The sequence below is a fragment of the Lycorma delicatula genome, chromosome 12 (assembly GCF_047948215.1).
Source record: "Lycorma delicatula isolate Av1 chromosome 12, ASM4794821v1, whole genome shotgun sequence".
NCBI classification, from domain to species: Eukaryota; Metazoa; Arthropoda; class Insecta; order Hemiptera; family Fulgoridae; genus Lycorma; species Lycorma delicatula.
In genome coordinates this window covers 71,077,381-71,101,530 of record NC_134466.1, presented here as the reverse complement: position 1 = coordinate 71,101,530, position 24,150 = coordinate 71,077,381, and the positions used below count along the sequence as shown (strand labels likewise).

Below are 24,150 nucleotides of genomic sequence, written 5' to 3'. Positions count from 1 at the left end.
ACAATAAGTGGTAATGTTATTTCAGAAGCTAACATAAACTGAAATAAGAACATCTATATTTATATGTACACAGCTTGTCTAACTGCATAAAACTAACCTGACAGTTGGCCAAAAAAAAAAAGAAGAAGATTATTACTAACAATAACAATTATAATCAATTAAATTTTACTTACAGCAGCTGCAACATTAAATAAAGTTTCAGCTGTAGCTTTCCCTGTTTGTTCTACCATTCTGTAAAGGAACCCTTCCTTATTCTTCAAAAGGATGTACGGATGATCAAATTCCTAAAACAAAAAGAAACTAACATAATAATTTTATAAATAAAATACTTATGACTTTCAAAATATTATCAGATGTCCATGATACCAGTAAGGAAAGGATGAATTATACTTTTTTTGCCTTCAGTCATTTGACTGGCATGGTGCAGCTCTCTAGGACACCGGAAACAAGACTGTCAAGAAATATCATTGAAAAGCTCTGGTTCCAAAAGCTAGAAGTAGGATGGATCAAAGAAATTAGAGAAGATATGAAAGAATTGGGAATTTCCCTGACTGACCTACAGAATAAAACTGGAAAAATTACAAAGCTAAAAGACAAAAGCATTAGATTTAAACAAAAGACAGACAAACGACAAAATACAACGAAGAGGGTGTTTACGGATGAAGAAAAGAAAGCAAGTTCTGAACGGATGAAGAAATACTGGTGCAGCTCGGAAGAGTAAAATAACACGCTTTTCTCAGAAAAGATCTAACTAAAATTGACTTAAGTGGTCCCATGTTGGCCGTAAAAGCATAATAATAATATACATAACATATGTATAAATCTGAACTTGCTACAAACACTGATGAGAGCAAAAGCAGTAAATTAAATTAATCCTGATTGATTGCAAGGAGCAGTTTATTCAGAAAATATTTTTCATAGCCAAATATTATAATAAAAAAATTAAATCTACAACAGAAACAAACCTGCCTCAGTAAAATTTATCTGAAACAAAACAAAAATGTCATAGATTATATTTATAAAAATTCACTTACAATATCAGAATGTAATATAATTTAAGTACTTACAACAAGACAACCGGCATCCATAACAAGCACTTTATCAGAATCCATCACAGTGTTCAATCTATGTGCTATTGTAAGCATTGTACATTCTGAGAATTTTCTCCTAATAGTAAGTTGAATAAGTGCATCCGTTCTGAAATTTTAAAACTTCATCAAAAACAATTTAAATTATTGTAAAACTAAAACTATCATATAAATTCTATTACTTATATGTTTTATGTAAATTTCATGAAAAAAAAAAATAAATAAATAAAATACAACAATAACCTTAAAATTGTAATACTCTTTTAACAAATTGAAATTGTAAAATTTTTTCAGCTAGAGGCAACATTGACTGTTAGATAGAAACATTTAGAAAATACTTTACGATGACAAATTACCATCTCTAATTACTTCCTTAACTACAAAAACTCATACAATACATATGCCACTCTATGTAAAATATTAATAATAATTATAACCAAAATAACTATCACTTCTTACACAATTTCCTCAAAAAGTTTATGTATAATTATTCCCGTTTATTCTGTTTATTAACATGGATAATTACAGATCAAAGACATGCAATACATTATTTAAACTTCAAAATCATGTAAAAAGATTTCACCAATCTTTTACATGAAAACAATCATTTTAAAGACATTATATGAATATTACAGTTTATTTTCTGTTCTAAAAACATTAAACAAAGAATATGATGAACTCAATATGTTTTGCTGTTAAAACTGTATCCTGTTCAAGTTTCTCTTATTTTTTAAACTTGTCATAAAGTATGTAAGGACTGAAAACACTTATTGAAAATGACAAGTGGAAAATATAAACGATAATATAAACTGGGAATATTTCCATTTATTGACAACTACAAAAGCCCTTATTTTTTTAAGTTATAAAGAGATATATTAATACTTGTTAATTATATTAATAATTTCTAAAAAGATAATTTTTAGAACTAACTGAATCACAAGATGTTCCAAAAGTTTCTAGTTATCTATTACATATTTCTTTATTCACAACCTACAGGCAGCGCCATCTTATTTTCATAATAAACGTAGGCTACCTGTAGTTTACTACAAGGCCAGAATACTTTCTTTTTTTTTAATAAGAACCCATAACATTATATTGGTTTAGGATAGTATTAAGGTGCTGTGAGCATTAAAATGTACCAGTTCTTAAAGATAAACTGTAACTTCATATATACTTTGTAAAGTTAATAAGTTAGGAATAACAACAAAAGAAGTTTTGATAGTGTTAACATTCTAATTTTTCTTTTGACAGTAAACAAGGAAACAGCAGTATTATAGCTGTTCACTTTCACCCAGGAAATACTCAAACCTAGCAAATAAACTGTTAGTTTTTCAAGTTTAACCTGCATTTCCTTCATCGATTACCACCCTTAACCACCACTGAAAGAGTTCCTGTTCCCCCCTTATCAAGAAATACGACTTAAATCCTGACCCACTGATAACCATCAGCTATGGTAATATCAACATAATGGTTTCTATGAGGTGAAAATTCTTTTCACAAAAAAAATCTCAATTTATTAAGGAAAAACTTCTAGTGCATTTTATAATTGTAGCAGAAAAAGAACCAAATGATATATATTTTCTTTTTCTAAAAATATATTTATAATTCTCTTACTCCTAACAAACAAAGCAAACAGCTACAAAAAAAAAAAAAATCATCAGAATTAACTCTTATGCTAATAATGTAAAACAAAATATATAAAATATTACACAATAAAATAAGTACTATTTACTATTTAACACCACAATAAAGATTACAGCAGACAAATGGCAGAGAACATCCAGTTCGCCCAATGGGCTCTATTATGTCATGTGCTGCAAGATTCATCCTGATTGTAACACTGCAATCACTAACCTACCTTTAAGCAGCATCTTCGTAGGTACACAAACAACTCGGAACATGTGGGTACCTCATGTCATTTAGCACTGTTCACTTACTGACATTTTTAGATGCCTACCTCAGTCCAGCATGTTCTTAACTCATCTTAGGATAGGTGAGATAATCTTGTTTGCTGTTTGCTTCAGGTAAAGCTTGACGACACTAGCAACACATTTTTGTTAAGGGTGTACCTGGTTTGGGAATCATCTTTTAAGTGTTACTAAACCCTTCCCGATGTAGTTACCCAACTCCTGTTAACATTCAGGACTGGCTTGTTGAGGTTCAAGATGAAGGTTCACATAGCCAAAATCAAACTGAAACACAAGACAATCTGGCAGCATAAATTCTATCTCAGTTCTAAGTATAACCTTCCTGCCTGCTCTAAGAAAAAGGAGCCACCATAGCCCATTCAGGTAGTTGACTGTAGAAAAAAAAGGTCTTTGCTCTATCTGAAATAATTTTCTATATTTCTCAGACACAATTAAGAATTTTTGGTCGTAATATAAATAAAAATTATTATATTTTTATTTTTAACTTACTGAGGATCAACATTTGCAGTGGCTTCATCTAATACAAGTATTTTATTTTTACGAACAACTGCACGAGCCAAACATACCAATTGTCTTTGACCTACACTAAAATTAGTACCACCTTCTGACATTTTAGCATTTAAACCACCAGGTAAATCACTAACTGCTTCTTTCAGTTCCACCTACAAAAAAAAGCAATAATAACGCAAATTAAAATAATATAACAAACCAAAATAACACAATTTATAATGTATAATATGAGGTGTGGCTATAAAATAATGAGACTAGTACTGTAAAATATTTTATTTTAAATTTATACATATTTAGTTATTATCCCCCTTCAATATACACCCCTCCTCTATCCCTATAACGCTCCAGTAAATTTTCCATTGTTCAAAACAGTGCTGGAAATCTTCTGTGAGCTCTTTCAAGATTTGTACGCTTTTTCTTTCATAGCTTTAACGGTCTGAAATCTTGTTCCTTTTAATGCAGATTTGACCTGGGGAATAGATAAACGTCACATGGTGCCAGGTCAGGCAAATAAGGCAGATGGTCTAACATCAGGATGTTATACTTGGCTAGAAACTTCTTGAAAGACATTGCAGTATGAGCTGGTGCGTTGTCCTGATGAAGTACCCATGACTTGTTCTTCCATAATTCGGGTCATTTTTTCTTATTTTTTCACAGAGTTGAGCAAGGACCTTGAATAAAGACAAGAATAGTTAACTGACAGTCAGATTGGATCAGATTACCAATCTTTTCAATATTTTTATCAGTTTTTGACATGGAAGGGTGACTCGGGCAAACATCATCTTTAACGTCTTCTTGGCCATCTTGGAAATGCTTAAACCAATCAAAAACCCGCTCACATGATAAACCATTCATTGCCATATACTTTTTTTAATAAAATAAGTTTCAGCAGAGGGTTTTCCAAGTTTCATATGAAATTTCATGACAATTCTTTGCTCTAATAAAACAGTTATCATTTTTTCGGCAAAACAAAACAACAGATTTTACTCAAATGAAGGCCACGAGTAGACTAATATGTCTACAGAAACTGGAGTGGCAACAATCGAAAGAGAAGGCTTCATGTTGCACAGCTGTCAGTCATACAAATTTGGCGCATGAGCAGTTCTTCTGTAGCTGCATTAGTCTCATTATTTAATAGCCACACCTCGTGTAAATAGGGTACTTCCTGGAGTATTGCTTTCAGATGTCAAATTCAGCTTGAATTTATAGCAAGTAGCCTCTAGTTTGTAGTAATTGGTGGGTAAGACAAGACTTTTTTAAATCAATCGCTACTTGACAACAGTGTACTTGATAATTTATAATTTGAATTTATTATTAAATTATAATTACTATTTTATTTTTAAAAATAAAATTTCATTTTTAAAAGTATGATTACAGAAATTTTACTTCATCTTATAAATGACTGCTGTCATCTCACAATTACTAGTATTTAAGTATCCAATTTATTTAAAGGAGAAAAACCTGTTTAATCCGCATATGCGTTACATTTGTTAACAAGGAATTTTACAACAGGCTCACAAAAGAATAAAAGAAAATAATCAATAGAGGTGGAGTTTGGCAGAGATCAATTTTATGACCAGAAAAAAAGAAATATAAATTGATCAGATTGGAGATTATCATCACATGGCTAGTTAATTAAATCATTTTTAAACCTCATTGTCATTACTTTTTCATCTACACCAACATTATCGCAAACAACCTACCTACATAGAATAACACTGCTAGACCTAGCATTACATTCCAAACCTTAACCTTGCTTTTACTATTAGAATCTGAAAGATATAATGGTAATCAGTAGTTTTCTTCAAAAGAAAAACATGCGCTCTAATGAATCATATGAAAGATCTTAATTATTGTCATCAACAAATGATTTACACACAGCACTGTCAAATTCATTCTCAATATCATTTACTGTCAAAAAAAGCATCACTGTTCAACAAGTATCATTGTTAGATACATTTTGATTTTTTTTAAGTGGTTTTTTTTGGGGGGGGGATCATATATTTTTGTTCAACCAATGATTTTTAAAAATATTATCATTTCCTATTTCAGCTGTTTACTATAGTATATCCACATTGAAGTTACATTTTTCAAAACACATCTTGCTCAATTTTTTGAATGACTGAAATTTTGGTTCTTTTTTTATCTTGAACTATGTCTCAATTTTTATCTCATTTATTTACAGTATCATATTTATTAAATCTACAAACAGTTTGCATGGCATTTTCAAATCACATTGACTAATTACCAAATGAATTAATTTGTATATTGATGGGTAGATATTAGAAATTTGAGTAAACAAAGTACTTAGGAATTATCATTGATCAACACTTGCGTCAGAATTATCAAATAGTTAGTATTGTGCAAAAAAATAAAATATATGATTTACATTACACAAAAAAACAATAATACCTTTTTCTAGTCAACAATGTAAAAACAAAAAAAAACCAACATGTATATATGTCAGTATTTTATTTCAAGTTGTTACTACCTAAACCCAAAAACAGAAGTATCAAGAATAAATTGAAAAATTGGGTTAGAACACTAAATGAAAATGAGGTTTATCTGAAAGAGAGAGAAATTTATATATTTAAAAAAAAATGTAATGAACTAATTTTTTTTATATTTTTTAAGTTTAGTGTAAATGAATTAATGTAAAATCTAGTATATATTAGTTGATAGGTTTTTTCAAGGCTGCATACAGATGCTTAAGTATCTCTGCAGGGTTTGTTATGTAGTTATGTAATGTTTTATGTATTGTATCACATTCTGTAACCTGGTAATGATTAATAAATAAATAAATACTAGAATTTATTTAATGTTTTATCGACTCAATTTTTGGTATTTATTGGTTAAGCATACCACCTCTCTCTCTCTCTTTTTCCTGTTTAGCCTCCGGTAACTACCATTTAGATAATTCTTCAGAGGATGAATGAGGATGATATGTATGAGTGTAAATGAAGTGTAGTCTTGTACATTCTCAGTTCGACCGTTCCTGACATGTGTGGTTAATTGAAACCCAACCACCAAAGAACACCGGTATCCACGATCTAGTATTCAAATCCGTGTAAAAATAACTGGCTTTACTAGGACTTGAACGCTGTAACTCTCGACTTTCCAAATCAGCTGATTTGGGAAGACGCGTTAACCACTAGACCAACCCGATTGGTCAAGCATACCACCTACTCAGTTGGTGTCCCACCTAATTTATTTTAAATAGTGAACTACTATTATAAATCATATACAAATTGCATAAAATTTGTACATTAATGTTAATTAGATGAGGTTTGCGAACAAAGTAAGCATTAGGTTAAATTTGGTTTCAGTGTACTGAACTTTGAATAATATCAATATAACCTAACCAAACTTAACCAAATGCTCGCTTACATTGTCTAATTAACATTAAATGTACAAATTGAACATAATTTATAATATTAGTTTAGTATTTAAAATATACAAATTGGATATAATTTATAATACTAATTTACTGCATAAAATAAATTAGGTGGGGCAAGAACCAACAAATACCGTATTGTTTACTATTAGTTTGTTAAATTATTAGTTTATTATTTTCTATTTTTGTTTTTAGTTAATAAAAATCCTGTGTTCAGCAAATATAAATTTATAACAATACTGCAGAGAATAGCTGAAATGTGGCTCCTGGTTAGTTCATCCCATTCATTAGGTTAGTTCATCCCAGTTTTTGTAAAGGTCCTCCAGTCGGTCTCAGAGTTGTCGGGATTCAAGGCCCTCTGACCAGGGTTCCTAATAGTCTCATACCAATTACAATTGTTAGCATGCAATTCATAGTAACATTAAATTGCTTTATTGACAAGAATTTTATACTACAGATTTATTTCTACATTCAAAAAATTTTTTTATGTAAAATTTCTAAATCTGTTGCTACAAAATGAGTATTTGGAATGTTCACCACTCATTTAATAAAAATATTTTTTTCTATCAGTCATAAATACAGTATCATATTACATTTAATCTTTTATTTGCATATATATATATAGTCTTCAGCCAAAGTATAAGTTTTTTTAATAAATTTTGTTTGTAATATTTAAAACAAAATTTGAAATAAGGTAATAATTTGAAATAAAAATATAAACTGAAAATCTGTAAACTGAAATTTGGATGGACAGAATATTTTTAGAATACAAATAAACGGAGGTCAATAAATAAGCACCTAGAAAAGAGAATACATCAAGTTCAAAAACTTATTTCTCAACTCTCCACAATTATTTTAAATATACATACCTCCTGAAGAGCATTCCACAATACGCTGTCGCTGTATTCATCAAATGGATCAAGATTTTTTCTCATGGTTCCGGAAAAAAGAACAGGTTCCTGAGGAATAATAGATATTTTGGAACGAATATCATGAAGACCCAATGTTGTTGTATCAATATTATCAATCCATATTTCACCTTCTAAATAAGCTAATCTATAAAGAGCTGATATTAATGAGGATTTACCAGCACCAGTTCTACCAACAATACCAATCTAAAGGAAAAATAAAACATTAAAAATTGTTTCTTATAAACCAAATAATGTCATAACATTTTATTCTATTTATTAAATAATATTTTTATTTCAATAACTGTAAAGTATTGTAAATAGTTTTAAACATTCCACAATGATAAGAAGGTATGAATAAGAACAAAATATCTTAGCACTACAATAAAGTAAATACCTTTTAAATAAATTTATAATTTTACATTGATGGATGATATATACTTTTGAGGGGATGAACAGAAGGTACAGGAAAAGACGCTCCAAAAATGCATAATTATCATCAATTCTAACTTCTATGGTGAAGTAATACCTCTGTCTTTCATTCGGAAGGCAGAAGTACCCTGTCACTCTGGGTTAGAATCTAAACTTGGCATTTTTCATGCATTAAAAAAATGTATTTTTGCCATCACTAACTAACTGGGTTAAGTTCCTGTTGCTTAAAGAATTTTTGTGTGTGTGTGTGTGTGTGTGTATATATATATGTGTATGTGTATATGTGTGTATGGGTGTGTATATATGTATGTATGTGTGTGTATGTATGTATGTATGTGTGTTTGTGTGTATATATATATATGTGTGTGTGTATGTATGTGTATGTATATATATAAATATATATGTATATATGTGTGTATGTATGTGTGTGCGTGTGTATGTATGTATGTGTGTATATATGTATGTATGTGTGTATGTATGTATATATGTATCTATGTATGTGTATGTACGTATGTATGTATGTATGTATGTGTGTGTGTGTATGTATATGTGTGGTGTGTATGTGTTATAATATATATATATAAAAATATATATATAATTTATTTTTAAAAAATTCTCTTGGAATGTTCTGGGGTCCCAAACAAGTATACTTACAAGTATTCTTACCTGCTTGGCAGCTGAAAAACCCCTTTTAATAATCTAAGAAAACGAATTACTTCATTAAGATCTTTTCATCTGTTAGAGAAGAGTGAAAGAAAATACTTAAAAAACAGAATATCAGTAAATAATAACATACCTTTTCACCTGGATTTATAGTAAATGAAAGATTCTTTAAAACAGGTTGTTCATTAGGACCATACTTAAGGACAACTTTTGAAAATTCAACTTTTCCCTCACTCGGCCATGAAGCAGGTGGTTTTTTATCTAGAAAAAAATAAATAAATAAAAAAACTTATTTTTTTAACAAATACATGTTTGTTTTGACATTGATGAGGCAAATTAAAAATAGCTGTCACCTATTAAAGAAATTACTTCTTTTATTTATTTATTTTTTTCATAAAATACATCCTAGAAAGCAAAGGAATAGTAAAATAGAAGCTTAGAAGTAAGACGGTTACAGATTGACTTGCAGAACAGTTCTGTACTGCACCGTAGAAATACTTCAAAATAGTTGTGCTGTAATATATTTCCTTTATCCTCTTCATTTTTTTATTAAAATCTTCAGATGCCATCCCATAGTGATTGCATCAGTCTTATATATTTATTAATAATAGCAAATCTTGAAATTATAAATGCTTGTAATAACAAACCCTTTAATTCCTACAATAAAGAAATTGACAAAAAAGAAGAGATGTTTACTGATGTTTACATCCTAGGAATTGTAAAAGTGCATGTTCCTTTTATTACTCCCTTTACCCAAAACTCAGCATCTTTCCTTTCATAGAAAGCATCGTTAACATTGCTTCAACTGTATTTTACAATACTATTCTTAAAAAACTGAGAAGGTAACAGCTGAAGCAGAAACTTGTTGCATCAGCATTGCCAACGTAGGAAATTGTTTTTGGTATATACATTATAATGAACATCTTATTCTAGCTGCTTAATTTTTAGACATTGTAAATACAATTTTTTACAATTATTAAGATTATTAATATTTAAAATAGCAAGTTACATTACTTACTTAAGCTGTAAGTTCTTTGACTTAATTAATTATATTTATATATTACTGCAAATATGCTATGATCTGATTTTGATACTAATTTTTTTAAAGATCTTATACAAAAGAAATAATTCCTTTTAGGACTTCATTAATTCTTTCACAATTTATGAAATCTGATTCACCATTATCAATAACAATGTCCATTACACACCACTCAAAGTAAAGATTCTTTTACTTTATTTTTTTACTTGTCCATTGGTTCCCAATGTAAAGTCGTGCTGGTGAACTTCTCTTGCGCTAGTATTAAATATTAGTTTCAATTGTTACATTTTTCTCTATTTCTGACTGATGAATAAATTCACTACAGATGCTTACAAAGAAGCTTGCGGGTGAGACTATTAAAATGGAAACCTGTAGCATAAAAAAAATGACATATCACTGGAATTCAAATCCAGGACCTCCAGATGAAGGGCTGAGACACTACTACTCCACCATAGAGATCAGCTGGCAATTTTTTTATCCTAACTGAAAGCAACCTGATACTTTTGCTACTGAACAATACAGATTCACGGTTACATAATTTACTTATGGTTAACCCAGTATAATACTGAAACTGACTGAATTGACAATATTAGGATTTATTTTGGGAGAAAGGGGAGAATTTTAAGAGGGAATTTAATTGATGAAACAGGAAGTGTGGATGAAAATAAAGAATGTAACACTATTTTTAGGAACAAAGAGGTAATTCACAATATTTAAATGAACTATGGGTTTGGAGTTCTAAGCTATGACTAAAAAGAATTAGCTAAAAGAAATAATTGTTAACAAATCTCAAGTTGCACTTTATGATGATAAATGACTAGAATTTTACCACAAACTGTCAGTTTGATTATTAAACCTTCATTTTTAAATCAATTATTACAACACTCCACACCTAATGAAAATAATAATAAAAATTAAATAAAATTAAGGATTTTAAAATGTATTTACCTGAAGGTGACTCTAAAGGCGGTTCCTTTTCAACATTACTATATTCTAAAACTCTTTCAACTGATGTCATTTGGTTTTCAAGTTCTGCTGATTGTCGCATACCCCATTGAAACATACCAGTTAATCCAATTGACTGTGTTATAGCTAATCCAACATTACCTCCAAATGTTTCTGTCAAAAGAAAATGTGTAAAAGGTGAAAAAGAAATTCAGTAATGTAATTTTACTACACAAAGGTATAAAATTAATATGCATAACAATAAATAGTATGTATAGTTTATTTAGTACATATTCAAGTATTCAAAATATGTTTTTAAGTAATACATAATCTTTACCGTTTCAAAAATACTGATCATTCAGAAATTTTAATTTTCACATATACTGGCCATTCTTTTCAGAATTATAAGCCCCAACCAGAAAGAATGGTTTGGACACAGTGTTCATTCAGGTGACTGTACAACTGTGTTAAGGTGCCGGCCTTTGTGGCGTGAGTGGTAGCATCTCGGCCTTTCATCCAGAGGTCCCGGGTTCAAATCCTGATCAGGCATGATATTTTCACATGCTACAAAAATTGTCATTCATCTCATCCTCTGAAGACCTAATGGTGGTCCCAGAGGTTAATAAACACTGTGCTAAGTTAGTTAATTTCCTGTTACAGTAGCTCAGTTTAACACACGTTTTGTGACTAAATTGATTATTACTGTTTTAGTAAGGATTTAAATTATGTGAAAAAATCTCTAGAGTAACAAAATTTGAAGTATGAAATATTTCTAAATGCAATAAAAGTTTGCATAAGGAAAGGATGAGGTAATGAATGACTCAAGTATGAGGAAATAGTGCGTCATGTTCAATGAAGAAAGATTAAGTTTCACAATAAGAATCATTTTTGAGAAAGCAAATGCGAGTGGGCTTAACATATTATTCAACTGGTACAAGTAAAAGGAAACATATTTCTTATTTATGCTATTACAAGTGATTATAAACACAGTCCTGTTACAAAATTATGAGAATAAATGCCAGTCAATGAACTGATAACTCAAACATTGCCTCAAAATTAAAGAAAGTCAAGCAGATTGCCTTACCGTTAAACATTTAACCATCTTCATTATGCAATACTGGTGCATGGTGTGATGGTAGTTATTTTAGAAGTGAAAATGAAATTAAAAAGCTATCATCAAGAAGGTGGCAAAACTAACAGTGGAATTTTATAACAATGGAATAGAAAAAGTAGGGACATACGAGGTGCGACAATAAAGTAATGAAACTGATTTTTCTTTGCAAGATGTGGCAACCCTGCAGCTTGCATAGGCACACCATCTTTGACCTTGGTCTATAAGCTACTTCTAGTCCACGCGGCACATTGATGCAACTGCTCAATGAGTTGTGAGTTGTGCTGTAATAAGTGAACACGTGTTTGTGTCCCTCGTCACAGCTGTTTGCACATCTTGTGTTGTTTGAAAATGGTGTCCCTTGACCACCATTTTAACTCTTGGAAATAGAAAAAAGTCGCACGGAACGATATCTGATGAATAAGGTGGCTGTGGTAGTACTGAAATTTTATTTGAAGTTAAAAATTGCTGTACTGACAGAGCAGTATGGGATGGCGCATTATCGTGATGCAGAATCCAATTATCAGCAATGTTGGCACGGACACAAAGAACCGTTTATGAAGTCTTTCTACAATTTCTTTGTAGAAATATTGGTTAACTGTTTGTCCAGGAGGCACCCACTCTTTATGAACAATTCCCTTGGAATCGAAGAAGCAAACAAGCATGCATTTCACTTTTAACTTTGACATGCAAGCTTTTTTTGGTTTGGGTGATCCCTTTGAGGACCATTGCGAACTTTGGCGTTTTGTCTCTTGATCGTATTGAAAAAACCAACCTTCATCACCAGTGATAACACGGCTCAACAAATCTGGATCGATTTCCGTTTGCTCTAACGGATCAGCTGCCACATTTTTCCGTGTTTCTCGCTGTTGTTGTGTGAGATTTTTGGGGACCATTTTTGCACAAATCTTTCTCGTACCAAGATCTTCAGTTAATATTAGACGAACCGTTTCTCGATTGATGTTGAGTTCTTCTGCAATAATTTTCAAGGATAATCTTCAATCAGATCGTACGATTTCATGCACCCTGTTCAAGTTGACATCTGTCCGTGAGGTTGATGGTCGTCTACTGCAGTCTTCATTTTCAACATTCGTTCTGCCTTCACTAAAAATTTTATGCCACCGAAAAACTTGAGCTCTTGACATAACCTCCTCTCCAAAAGCCTTCTGTAGCTTACCATAAGTTTTCGTCACGTTTTCACCCAATTTAACGCAAAAAGAAATGGCATACCGTTGCACAATATTTTGCGGTTTCATTTCTGTGATGAGAGACACAAACACGTGTTCACTTATTACAGCGCAACTCACGACTGAGCAGTTGCATCAATCTGCCGCTTGGACTAGAAGCAGCTTATAGACCAAGGTGAAAGATGGTGTGCCTACGCAAGCTGCAGGGTTGCCACATCTTGCAAAGAAAAATCAGTATTATTACTTTATTGTCGCACCTCGTATTATGATAAATTGTTTAAATTTAAATGATGGGCCTAGAGAAAGATAAATTAAATTCTGTTGAAAGCATCAAATAATTATAATTTATATTAATTTACAGCCAAATGTTCTTTACTTTCTGATTGACTCTTGTATTCACGAATGCGATAATTCAATAATTCATTTCTAAATATAAATATGGAGGATCAAATATAAATAACAATTTTTATTGCATACCAGAATGTCTGCTTTATGCTAGTATAAGAAGATATGACACATCAAGCAAACACTTGCCTGTCTAAACTTGCCATCAATAGTATTGTCACTAATAGTAGTACAGAATAATCTTACAACAAATTATAAATGTAAATTATTATTATATTTTTATCAAGTGAAAGAATAGTTTCAACTCAGATTTACATGAGACTTTCAGTTTGAGGAAGACCTCTTTCAGTTTAGAGTATAAATGATGTAAGTCCATTCACAGAGGTTTGGGAAAGAGCTGAAAATGAACCACATACTTGCAGATCAACAACCTAAATTAATGAAGATAGATGAAAGATGAAGCATTTATTCAAGAAAATTGTGAATTACTATAAGAGAAATCTCAAGAATTCCTTACCTTTTGTAGCCCAAACACAAATAATAAATATTGATTGCTTATTAGGCAATATTAAAAATATTGACTTGTTATTAATCTACAATAATCTGTGATGAAATATGTGTATACCATTGTATCCAAGAATCAAAATGGACATGTATGAGCGCATGGCAACATTCAAGCTCATCTCCAGTACAAAAAGAATAAAACCACTTTCACCTGAGAAAGTAATAGCATCCTTTTTTTTTTTGAAATTCAAAGGCATTACTCTATCTTGAATTTCTCACAGAACAAAAAACAATTACAAATGTTCAGTATATACAATATGTTTCAAAACGAACAGGTTCTTGAAACAGTCTTCTGTTTATTTACTCCAAGACAATGCTTGCCCTCATATTGCCATATTAATTGCAGACAAGCTACAAAAGTAGCTAGTCAAATGTGCTATCACTTTCTAAATAGCCCAAATTTAGTGCCAATTCATTATCATCTGTTCGACCCAGTAAAAGAATTTTTTAGAAGTTAGAAATTTGACTTGAATCGGGTTATTGCTATGCTAAAATCAACCATCACATACCAAAAGATTTGGCCTCTTCTATAATCAAGAAGCTTTCCGAGCACTAGGGCAATGTACTACAGGCAGGAGACTTGATTTTAGCATTATGATACTCCTGATTATATTTGAACCCATTTTTATTTAGGTTGATTATTTTACTGATACAAAAATTCTTTATTCTGAATGTGCACTTTCCACATACCTGATCACAACTTGGTCTCAGGCAAATTAACTAAAGAAGAATTATAATTAGTTTGTTTAATTTTTACTCTGAAAAATCATAATATAACATTACTTACCAGTCCCAAGGAAAAGAAAAGATAATGTAACAAGCGAGATATAAATCACACAGAACACATCTAGCCAGTAACCAAATGCACGACTTGACGCAAGAAATATAAACCAAGCAGATGAATGCAAATCCTGAAAACAAATCCAATACTATAACTGAATATTAACAAAATAGCATTAAATTAACTTACATATGACAGTGTAGACGTCACTAAAAGTGTTTATTTTCAGTGATCTTATTGATAATCTCTTAGCAGATTGTATAATAGATTATAGAAGTTACATACAATTTTAAAAAAGAAATAGTGAAAAACTGAAAACTATGCAGTGTGACTCAATGTAAGCAGTGTACGTTTTTCCCCTTTCTGCTAATTTAAGTAAAATATTGGCTGCTTTTTACTATAACTGAATTTATTAATTTCTGTTTATTTTAAAATTTGAAATATATTTTTTAATTGGTTTATTTCATTAATACGATTACTTACTGCTAGTGCTTCCAAATTTCCTTCTATATTATTTAAATTTGTCTTTAGACTTTTTAAGGTATACAGTACATTACATGAGTTTTTACTTTTATTTTTGTATGCATTCAGCTTCTCAAAAAATCTTCTTTTAAATGGCTATTGGTTTGTCTACGTAAATCACATTGGTTGTTAATCACATTGGTTGTTTCTTCACAAATCAGCCTTCTAAGAACCAAAATCATTTCAATTTCTCTTTTCTTTTCTTCCACATTTCTAATCATTTTACAATGATTTTCTTTATTTCTTTAGATCACTGACATTTCTGGAAAAACCAGCAAGAGAAAGCTTTTTCATGACAGAAACCTTTCTGTTGTAAACTATTTTTATAATTTTTTTTTCAGTTTATTTCTTCATGTCCTACATTCATTTGTTTAATATATCCAGATGAACTTCTGAAATGGCAAAATTTATCAAAAAGTTTTTTGTATTATCATTCTGAGTCCAATCAGATCATATGACCTAGAAAACTTCATCTTCTCTTTGAAATGGTTGATGGTAAATCTTCTTGAGTTTTATATATAGTTCACTGATTTAATCTACAACCTTCTTCTGTCTTATTTGGTCCATATATTTTTCTCAAAATCTTTCCTTCTATTTTTAGTATGTTCTCTATTTTAATCAAACTAGCTGTTTCAATTCCATAAGATATTATTGGTGTTATCACTGTGTTATAATATCTCAGTTTCACATCGATTCTTTTTGTTATAGATGACCTTTGTCATGAGATATAGTTTTTCTACATAAGGACTAGCTGCACGGCGTGCCATAGGCACACCTCTGCAGCTAGACCCTCCAGGCAGGCGGCGCCTCATAATGCTATTATTAGGTATCAAAAATTGATTACCTGTTGTGTAAAAATTTTTTTTTGAATGATGAAAATTGGTCAAGGAAAAGCGAAAAAAGGGTTTGTCATTGTTCAGTTAAACATCCTTCCTCATTAGGAAATAACTTTTAAGATGGGTTGCCATCATCGCGCTTTCTAAAATCAAAATAAATTCAAAACAAAATATCTGCTCACACTTTCAAACTCTTCTCTTCAGTAAACAAAAATCACTGTCGCACTTATCAGCCTAGATCAACCAAAATTTCTCTAAAATCAACATTTTACACTCATTTATCTGTATGCTCTGCAGACATTTCACTTTCACTCCACACTTATACTCCTGATAACACAACATGCAACTGTCTGTGCCCAAATCCTTCACTTCTCAAATCAATACCAATTAAAAAGTTTACCCTTGAGACTCATTAATCGTCATAGAAAAATCTAATCGCACAGGAAACTGAAGTCTCTTCAATGAAAACCCTTGTGTGCTTTCATTGATCAAAGTTATTCTTGGAATACAAACTGTTTCTCCTTGCTTATCTCCAGTCAAAATTTTGCACTTTAAAACATTACTCTTCATTCTTCTAACAATAAGTCTCGTTCCATTGCATAAACCTTCTTTTATGCTCCAATTTCTTAAACACAATCGAATTCTTCTTTAAATTCAAAACATGAAGAGGCAAACCAGCTGGATTTGCTTATTTAAAACTTCAACATTCACATTTTCTTTCTTGCCACCACAATCTATATTCAAATAAGTTTTTTCTTCTTCATCCACCATTGCTTTCTCATTATGCTCATTTACTTCCAGGTTATAAACTGACAAAATTGCTCTATTTCCCGTTTCTTTATAATCTTTATTTCTCCAAATATTTCATGTAAACTTCCTTCAATAATGCATTCATTTCTTAAAATAAAATAATCATATTCATCATTAATTGTTCCATTTCCAATCTCCAACAATTTACTAACAAATTGCTACATCTTGAAATCACTAAGCGAATTATCTTCAGTCATCTGGGAAGAAATCACAAACACTTTTTTCCACTTAATGCGCTTGCAAAACTTAAAAAACTGTAAAGCAACACGTCATTCATATATCCACTGAAACTGTTTAACCGATTGATATCTTCCATTCACAATATCTTTTAAAGATTGCACACCCTCAACATTTTCATCAAGATCCATAATATCCTTATGCAAGTTCACTCGCTATGAGAACTGAAATCTTAAATATAAATCAATTAATTTATTATTTATGTATTATATTTAATTTACAAAACAATTATCGTAATACAAAGCTAACTTTCCGACAAAATATCAGTGGATTCTGATGACAAAAATGTTGAATAATATACCATCTTGCTTCAATACCTCAGTTTGGTTTAATTATTCAAAATATTTTATTACTTGTTGATTCATTCAAATAAATAATTTTTTTTTTTTTCATTTATAATATAAATAATTTTTATTATAATCTTTGAACTTGTAATTCATATATATGACATTATTGTATTAATTAATTAATTACACATTTGTAATAAATACATTGTGAATCTTTGAAGGATGGAACAAGACTGGCTAACAATAGAGTATTAGACATATCATTAATTTAATTAGTGTAACAAAAAAGGTGAGAATTTACAGAGTAAGCAAAAAAGTGAAACATTTTAATTTTTAAAAATAAAAAGGGAGGAAATGAAACCCATTACATCTATTCTTATGCATATATATATGTATATATAAACATAAGAACAGAATATAATGCCCTTCTAAAATGTCAAAACCCTTTTATTATACCTATCCATATTGCATTTTTAATTTCTAATATGTTTAAGTTTGTCTGAATATCTGATAGTGTGTGCTTATTTTTAATCAGATAATATGATACATTCGACAAACTCAGTTTACCTTTTTTATAACTTCTAAAATGTTCCATTAATCTGATTTTAAAAGATCTAGTGGTTTTAGCAATATAATTATGGTCACAATCATTACATTCAATTTTATAAATACCACTCAAATGATATAAATCAGATTAATCATTATGTTTATTACTTATTAGATGTTTTACTATGTGGTTATTCATCCGGTATGCAAGTTTAACTTTATTATTATTATAAACCTTTGTATTCGACTATTTTATCAACATACACATATTTTAAATATACATTGTCAATTTTTTGTGTTATTTATTGGTATTAAATTTGTGTTATTTTTAATTTTTACCATTTGCTTATTATAAATGTTACCTACCAATCTAATATCATAAGGATTATATATAGCAATCTGTTTTATAATATTACTTCTTTTATATGTTATTTTTTGTATAATTAATTGCTCTAGTTACCATATACGTATAAGTACTAATCTTATGTGACCATAATCTCTACTCATAAAGATTGTTACCATACACACACTCACCAATCATCAATATAGCTTGTTAGCACTGCATCCTTCAACTTACAAAAAATAATACAATGCATCTAATAGTAGGATGAGCAAAAAATGATAGGCTCCTTGTTCAATGATACTTATTTACAAGCACTGAACAAAATTATGGCAGATGGACACGTAATAAGAATGAAGCTTCTTCGTTCTTATTACATGCGTTCGTTAGTGGCTATGGCATATGCTGGTGTTGTTATGGATATTAGTTTATTCTCTACAGCCTAATGAAAATCAAATTTTTGAAAGTCCTCATAAATACCCTACATGTATCCTTATATAAATATTACTTTAATTTCTAATGTAACTAGCAGAGTTCTAAAGATCAGTGGAGTGCATTAATCATAATATTGGATATTAGAGAAATTTATATTTTTTAATAAGCTACAAAATATAACTCAATAACAACAATGTATTAGCAATTAATTATTAAAATCTTATAACATACCTGATGATTATCAAATTCTTTTTCCAAAATACTTTGTGCTTTAAATGCTCTAATTGTTGTTAAACCCTGAATTGAGGCATTAAGATGAGAAAAAACTGGACTACGAGCTGAAAAAGTAAATTAAAAATCTTAATCTTTTAATAAAGTCAAATACATATATGAAAAAAAGCCTTTTCCATTGATTTAAAGTGATAACAGTAAACTTTTATGGTGAAAAAATTAGTTACACAAACCTTATACAATGTTGCTGCTTAAATTAACATAAATCAGATTCATTCACTTTATCAAGAAATTATATATTTTTTTTTTTTATTTTGATCCCTTTAACACTACTGTTGGCTATGTGCCCATTGCAATTACTAATTAATTATCACTAATACCTTCTTTCTTAGTTACATTTCACTCAAATTTATTTACATTTATATGTAAATTCAATTTGAAAATAACTGACTGAATTTTAAACTGGTCTATTTATTTCTAAAAACAACACTGTCCATTTGGTTTTAGACACAACTACATTTGAGATAGCAAAATTATATTATAATTAAATTACAATCAATAAATACTTTTACCTGACAAAAATTCTACATATTGCTACAATAAACTAAACTATAACATTAAATATTATTTAATTAAGATTTAATTTATAAGGTTTTATTTTATAACAAACCAAACACACCTACATTCTTACTCAAAATGTCATATATTATAATTTGATAAATTGTATTCTCAAGTAAAAATATTTTAAAATATAAAAAATATAACATGAACTGTATCTCTATAAAAATATATTGATGTAAAATATATATCTTATTTTATATATATATGCTAATCTATACATAATCTATTTTACATAAATACATCAGTGTAAAAAAATCAGTAAAACATCTCATACATTGGTAAAATGCAAGGATTTCAATGTGAAATCTCAAACATCTGAAAGCAAACCAAATGTGTAGAATTCACTTGAAAAAATTTATATATAAAAAACAGTTGGTACTTTTGGATTATAAAAGTGCCACTCTGAATTTTGTGTATTTGTGCTCCACATTATAAGTGACAGGTATTTATTATCCTAGTACATTACAATGATTATAAGTGTTTTAGTAACCTATTTAATAATGTGAGCAGTGAATAATACATACAATAAACATGTTCATTCAGTTAGATTGTTTTGAGAACCGAGAGAGGCTCAACCATAATATTGGACAATCGGGGCGCATGTATATCAAATAAATACAGGACGTCAGATTAACACAATTCAAAGTGAATCACATAAATAATTTTGTAGGACCTGACATGGGTGCTCATAAACTATCAAAAAAATGTGGAGTATGCTAAAACATGGATGAGAAACATCAGGAGAGCCCATGCGACATCACATGGAAAATTAGTTTGCAGAATCATATGAAATTTATTAATTGTGTTATCACATTTTTCTTTATTTACAGAAATAGAAAATTCTCTCACTCTATCTCTCTCTCTCTCTCTCTCTCTCTCTCTCTCTCTCTCTCTCTCTCTCTCTCTCTCTGTGTGTGTGTGTGTGTGTGTGTGTGTGTGTGTGTGTGTGTGTGTGTGCATGCGTATACACATAAATTTTAGATTTATAAACTAAGAATTAACCTTTCTTTATTCTCCACAAACTTTAACGTTAGATCTGGAGTTATAAATGTGAAATATGACAAAAAATTTTATGTTACAAAATTGAGTGTGATAACTCCAAAAATTTAATAATTTTTTCATTTTTGCACAATTAAAAAGCAAAAAAATTTCAGAGTAAAATATAAGGAAACTTTTACATTACTTTTTGATTAATAATATCAATCTTGAAGTAAAATTTTGAGTGGCAACATTACGACAGGAGAACACCAAACAACAACAAAAAAATATTTAATGAAGCAAGAAAATTTGAAAGTACGACTGGACCAGAGTAAATACATTTTATTTAGATTACTCAAAAATTAATAATTTATCTTAAGAATGTTTTCAAATACAGTATTAAAACAATAGTATATAATATTTGGGTTTTTATTAAAACAATAACTAAGAAATAAAAACTTATATCTAATTAAGATTTTAAAGGGAGAATTATCCTTACTAACTCCCTCTAGCCTCTTAACGCTGCGAGATGTTGCTAAGTAGAAAGCTCGTAAATAATAAAACAGAACAGCAATGAGGAATGTAGGCACTAGTAACAGATAATTGACAATTGTAACAACTGTAATTATACCAATTAAAGTTAAGCCAATCTGTAAATAAAAGAAAAAATTAAAAATATAGTAAAAACACACAATTATATTTTACAAAGAATTTAGAAATTTGACTACATTAATGTTAATTTAAAAAAAAATATATAAATACACATGAACCTTCAGTTATGAATGTCACAGATAAACAATTTGATTAACTAAAACTGTTGGGTGAGCAGTATCACAAATTAATCCAAATAGTGGATTCTTTTCGTTTATTTCTATGTTGTGGCTACATTGCTTGACCACAACTATTCTTTAAGTTGTCTGTGTAATGTGAGATTATTGTTCTTTGATTATTTAGCCATTTTTATGTTACAAATAGTGATTTGTAAAATTTTATTACAGAATCATATTTTCATATTTTTTTGTTCTGTATCTCTTGAATACGAAATAATGTACGTAATTCCAAAAAAGCATTCAAAAATTGGTTTCCCTTTCTGAGTATCCAGTATCACACAATGATAAATAGCTTCTGAGTGTTGTGTTGGACTAGGGACAATGAATGTTATTTTAAAATAATTAAAAGAAATTGATTCATTTTCACCTTAAAAGAAAGGCAAATGTGGCCATAAAAGAAAAATTACTACTCCAACACAGGATTGGTTATTAGTAAGAAAAAGTAAACTCAATCCAAAATTATCTGCTGTGAACTTAAGTTGAGAATTAGCAGCTATCAGAACAGATTTATACGAGACAACTGTTAGATGTCGACTTCATGCAGCAAGACGGAAAGCTCATCGACCAGCTAAAAAGCAACTTATAACACCAGCAATGTGCAAAAAAACGTTCTTGTGGAACATAGAACATGCTAACTGAACCAAAGAGGACTAGGAAAAAGTTATGTTTTCCAACAACTCACATTGTTATGTTCGGGGGACAAAGGGTTCCATACATTAGAAAAGCATCAGTTGAAATTCATCACCAGCTCATATCCAAAATCAGTTAAATATCCCCAGAAAAAAATGTTTTGGGATTGTTGTTTCACATTTAAAGGCCCTTCTTCTATGGACTTCCAGTATATGGTATGTTGAAAAGTGAGGATATATCAAGTCTTTGAAGGAAATGGCTGTGACATAACTTCAAAACCGATTTCCACAAGGCAATAGTGTTCCAACAAGATTTGGCACCATGTCATACTTCCAAAAAAGTAGAAAAATTTTTGAAAGACTAAATATTAAAAGTGTTCCCATAGCCAGGCAACTCCCCAGACTTAAGCCCAACTGAAAATCTTTGGGCAATAGTCAAAAAAATGATTTTGTAAAATGAACTGCACTATAAAAAGGCTGACCTAATTAAAGCAGTAATATTGGTATGGTTTCATAAAAAAGAAATAAGAAAAATATAGTGCACTTGTTGAATTGGTGCCAAATCATGTGAAGGGATTAGGAATAAAGGACATATTAATTACTAGATATTCATAAATTGTATAAGTATGATTTTTTTTTCTAAATAAAGTTACCTTTTACTAAATAACATCTGTGTTCAAATTAATTTGCAAGCTACTACACCAGGAATATTGGTAACAATAAGAAAGTAAATACCATTAAAACAAAATTACAACTTATTTTTAAATCTTATAATTACAATAAAAGCAACATCTAAAACCATTTTTAATTCAATTTGTGCCAATAGTAAGATGTTGTAACGTGAAATCATTTCTGAATAATCTCTTCATGGAATTTATTAGCTATGAAAACAGAAAATGTTGCTCAATTATTTTTATAGTCACCATCAATCTATCACAATTTCATACAAATCAACTTTGAAATTTAAGGAAAATTAACAGAACATCAATAAAAATGTCAACTATCTATTTTCACATGTCACATCAAATCATCCTTAATGGCAAATGGCTTTCAACTTTGTGCCTGTCAGTCATTTTCTCATCCTTCACTACACTGTTTCACTCCTTTTCTTACCAATGCATAAACTGTATTTTCACCATAAACTCCACTAATCTGGAAATGAATCTCTATTCGTTTGACATTTTTTGCACAAAGATGGAAAACAGATGAAATTTCAGTCAGCAGATCCTTCAACTGTCTCGAACAATTAAAATGAGCCCAAAAAAACCATTAACAACACAGCACTGATGTTAAGCTAGTATACTAAGCTCAGTGTGTATGTATATATATAACAAAGCATTCTACCAGCCACGTTAGTAAATTGTATTAACTTTCAAATGTATGTCTTATATAATATCTATAAAATTATGGTACCTTTTTAGAAAATATGTCAGTCATTCCTGGAAATATGTACTAGCTCCAGGGTAAAGAAATGTCCCTCTAAATAGTAACTCTTGACCTAGTGCAATGCTCTTATACTACATAAGCTTTAAATAAAAGCTGATGGTAGTAACAGAGAAGTAAAATACTTTTCACACTGATGCCTAAAATCAGAACCAAACCCTCTTCAAATTTAAATAACTCACATATATTTATACTAACATACCAATTGTTTACTCCAATATTCCAGTCACTTCCTCTAAAATAATTCTTTACATTTGCAGTGACTTACATGACAAAGTTTCATCATCAGCATACCACAGATTTTCGAAGGCAATTCAATAAATTTAGAATAGATTAATGAAATGCACTCCACTTCCCCAGTTATCATCCAACAAATTAAAAAATTTATTAGTATATTTATAAAAATCTGATAATAATGTATGAAAAAATAGATGATTGTTTCATCCATTTATAATTAAAAATTTTATTAATTATTTTTTTAAGTTTTATATAAAAGTATAAAGAGAATAT

At 29.7% G+C, this 24,150-nt stretch overlaps 1 protein-coding gene across 3 annotated transcripts in view; it reads right to left on the bottom strand.

Annotated features, from left to right (window-relative positions):
• LOC142333118 (putative multidrug resistance-associated protein lethal(2)03659) overlaps positions 1-24,150 on the bottom strand; it is a 229,813-nt gene that overhangs the window by 11,276 nt on the left and 194,387 nt on the right. For 2 of the 3 annotated variants that reach the window (XM_075380037.1, XM_075380038.1), the window contains exons 19-27: positions 21,238-21,388; positions 19,140-19,246; positions 14,902-15,025; positions 10,911-11,081; positions 9,057-9,184; positions 7,790-8,035; positions 3,506-3,678; positions 1,068-1,197; positions 174-284 (exon numbers count right to left, since the gene is read on the bottom strand). In XM_075380037.1, coding sequence (XP_075236152.1) covers positions 174-284; positions 1,068-1,197; positions 3,506-3,678; positions 7,790-8,035; positions 9,057-9,184; positions 10,911-11,081; positions 14,902-15,025; positions 19,140-19,246; positions 21,238-21,388 — 1,341 coding nt within the window. Of the gene's footprint in view, positions 1-173; positions 285-1,067; positions 1,198-3,505; positions 3,679-7,789; positions 8,036-9,056; positions 9,185-10,910; positions 11,082-14,901; positions 15,026-19,139; positions 19,247-21,237; positions 21,389-24,150 lie in introns of those variants that run through there. The other variant, XM_075380039.1, reaches the window with a different exon arrangement.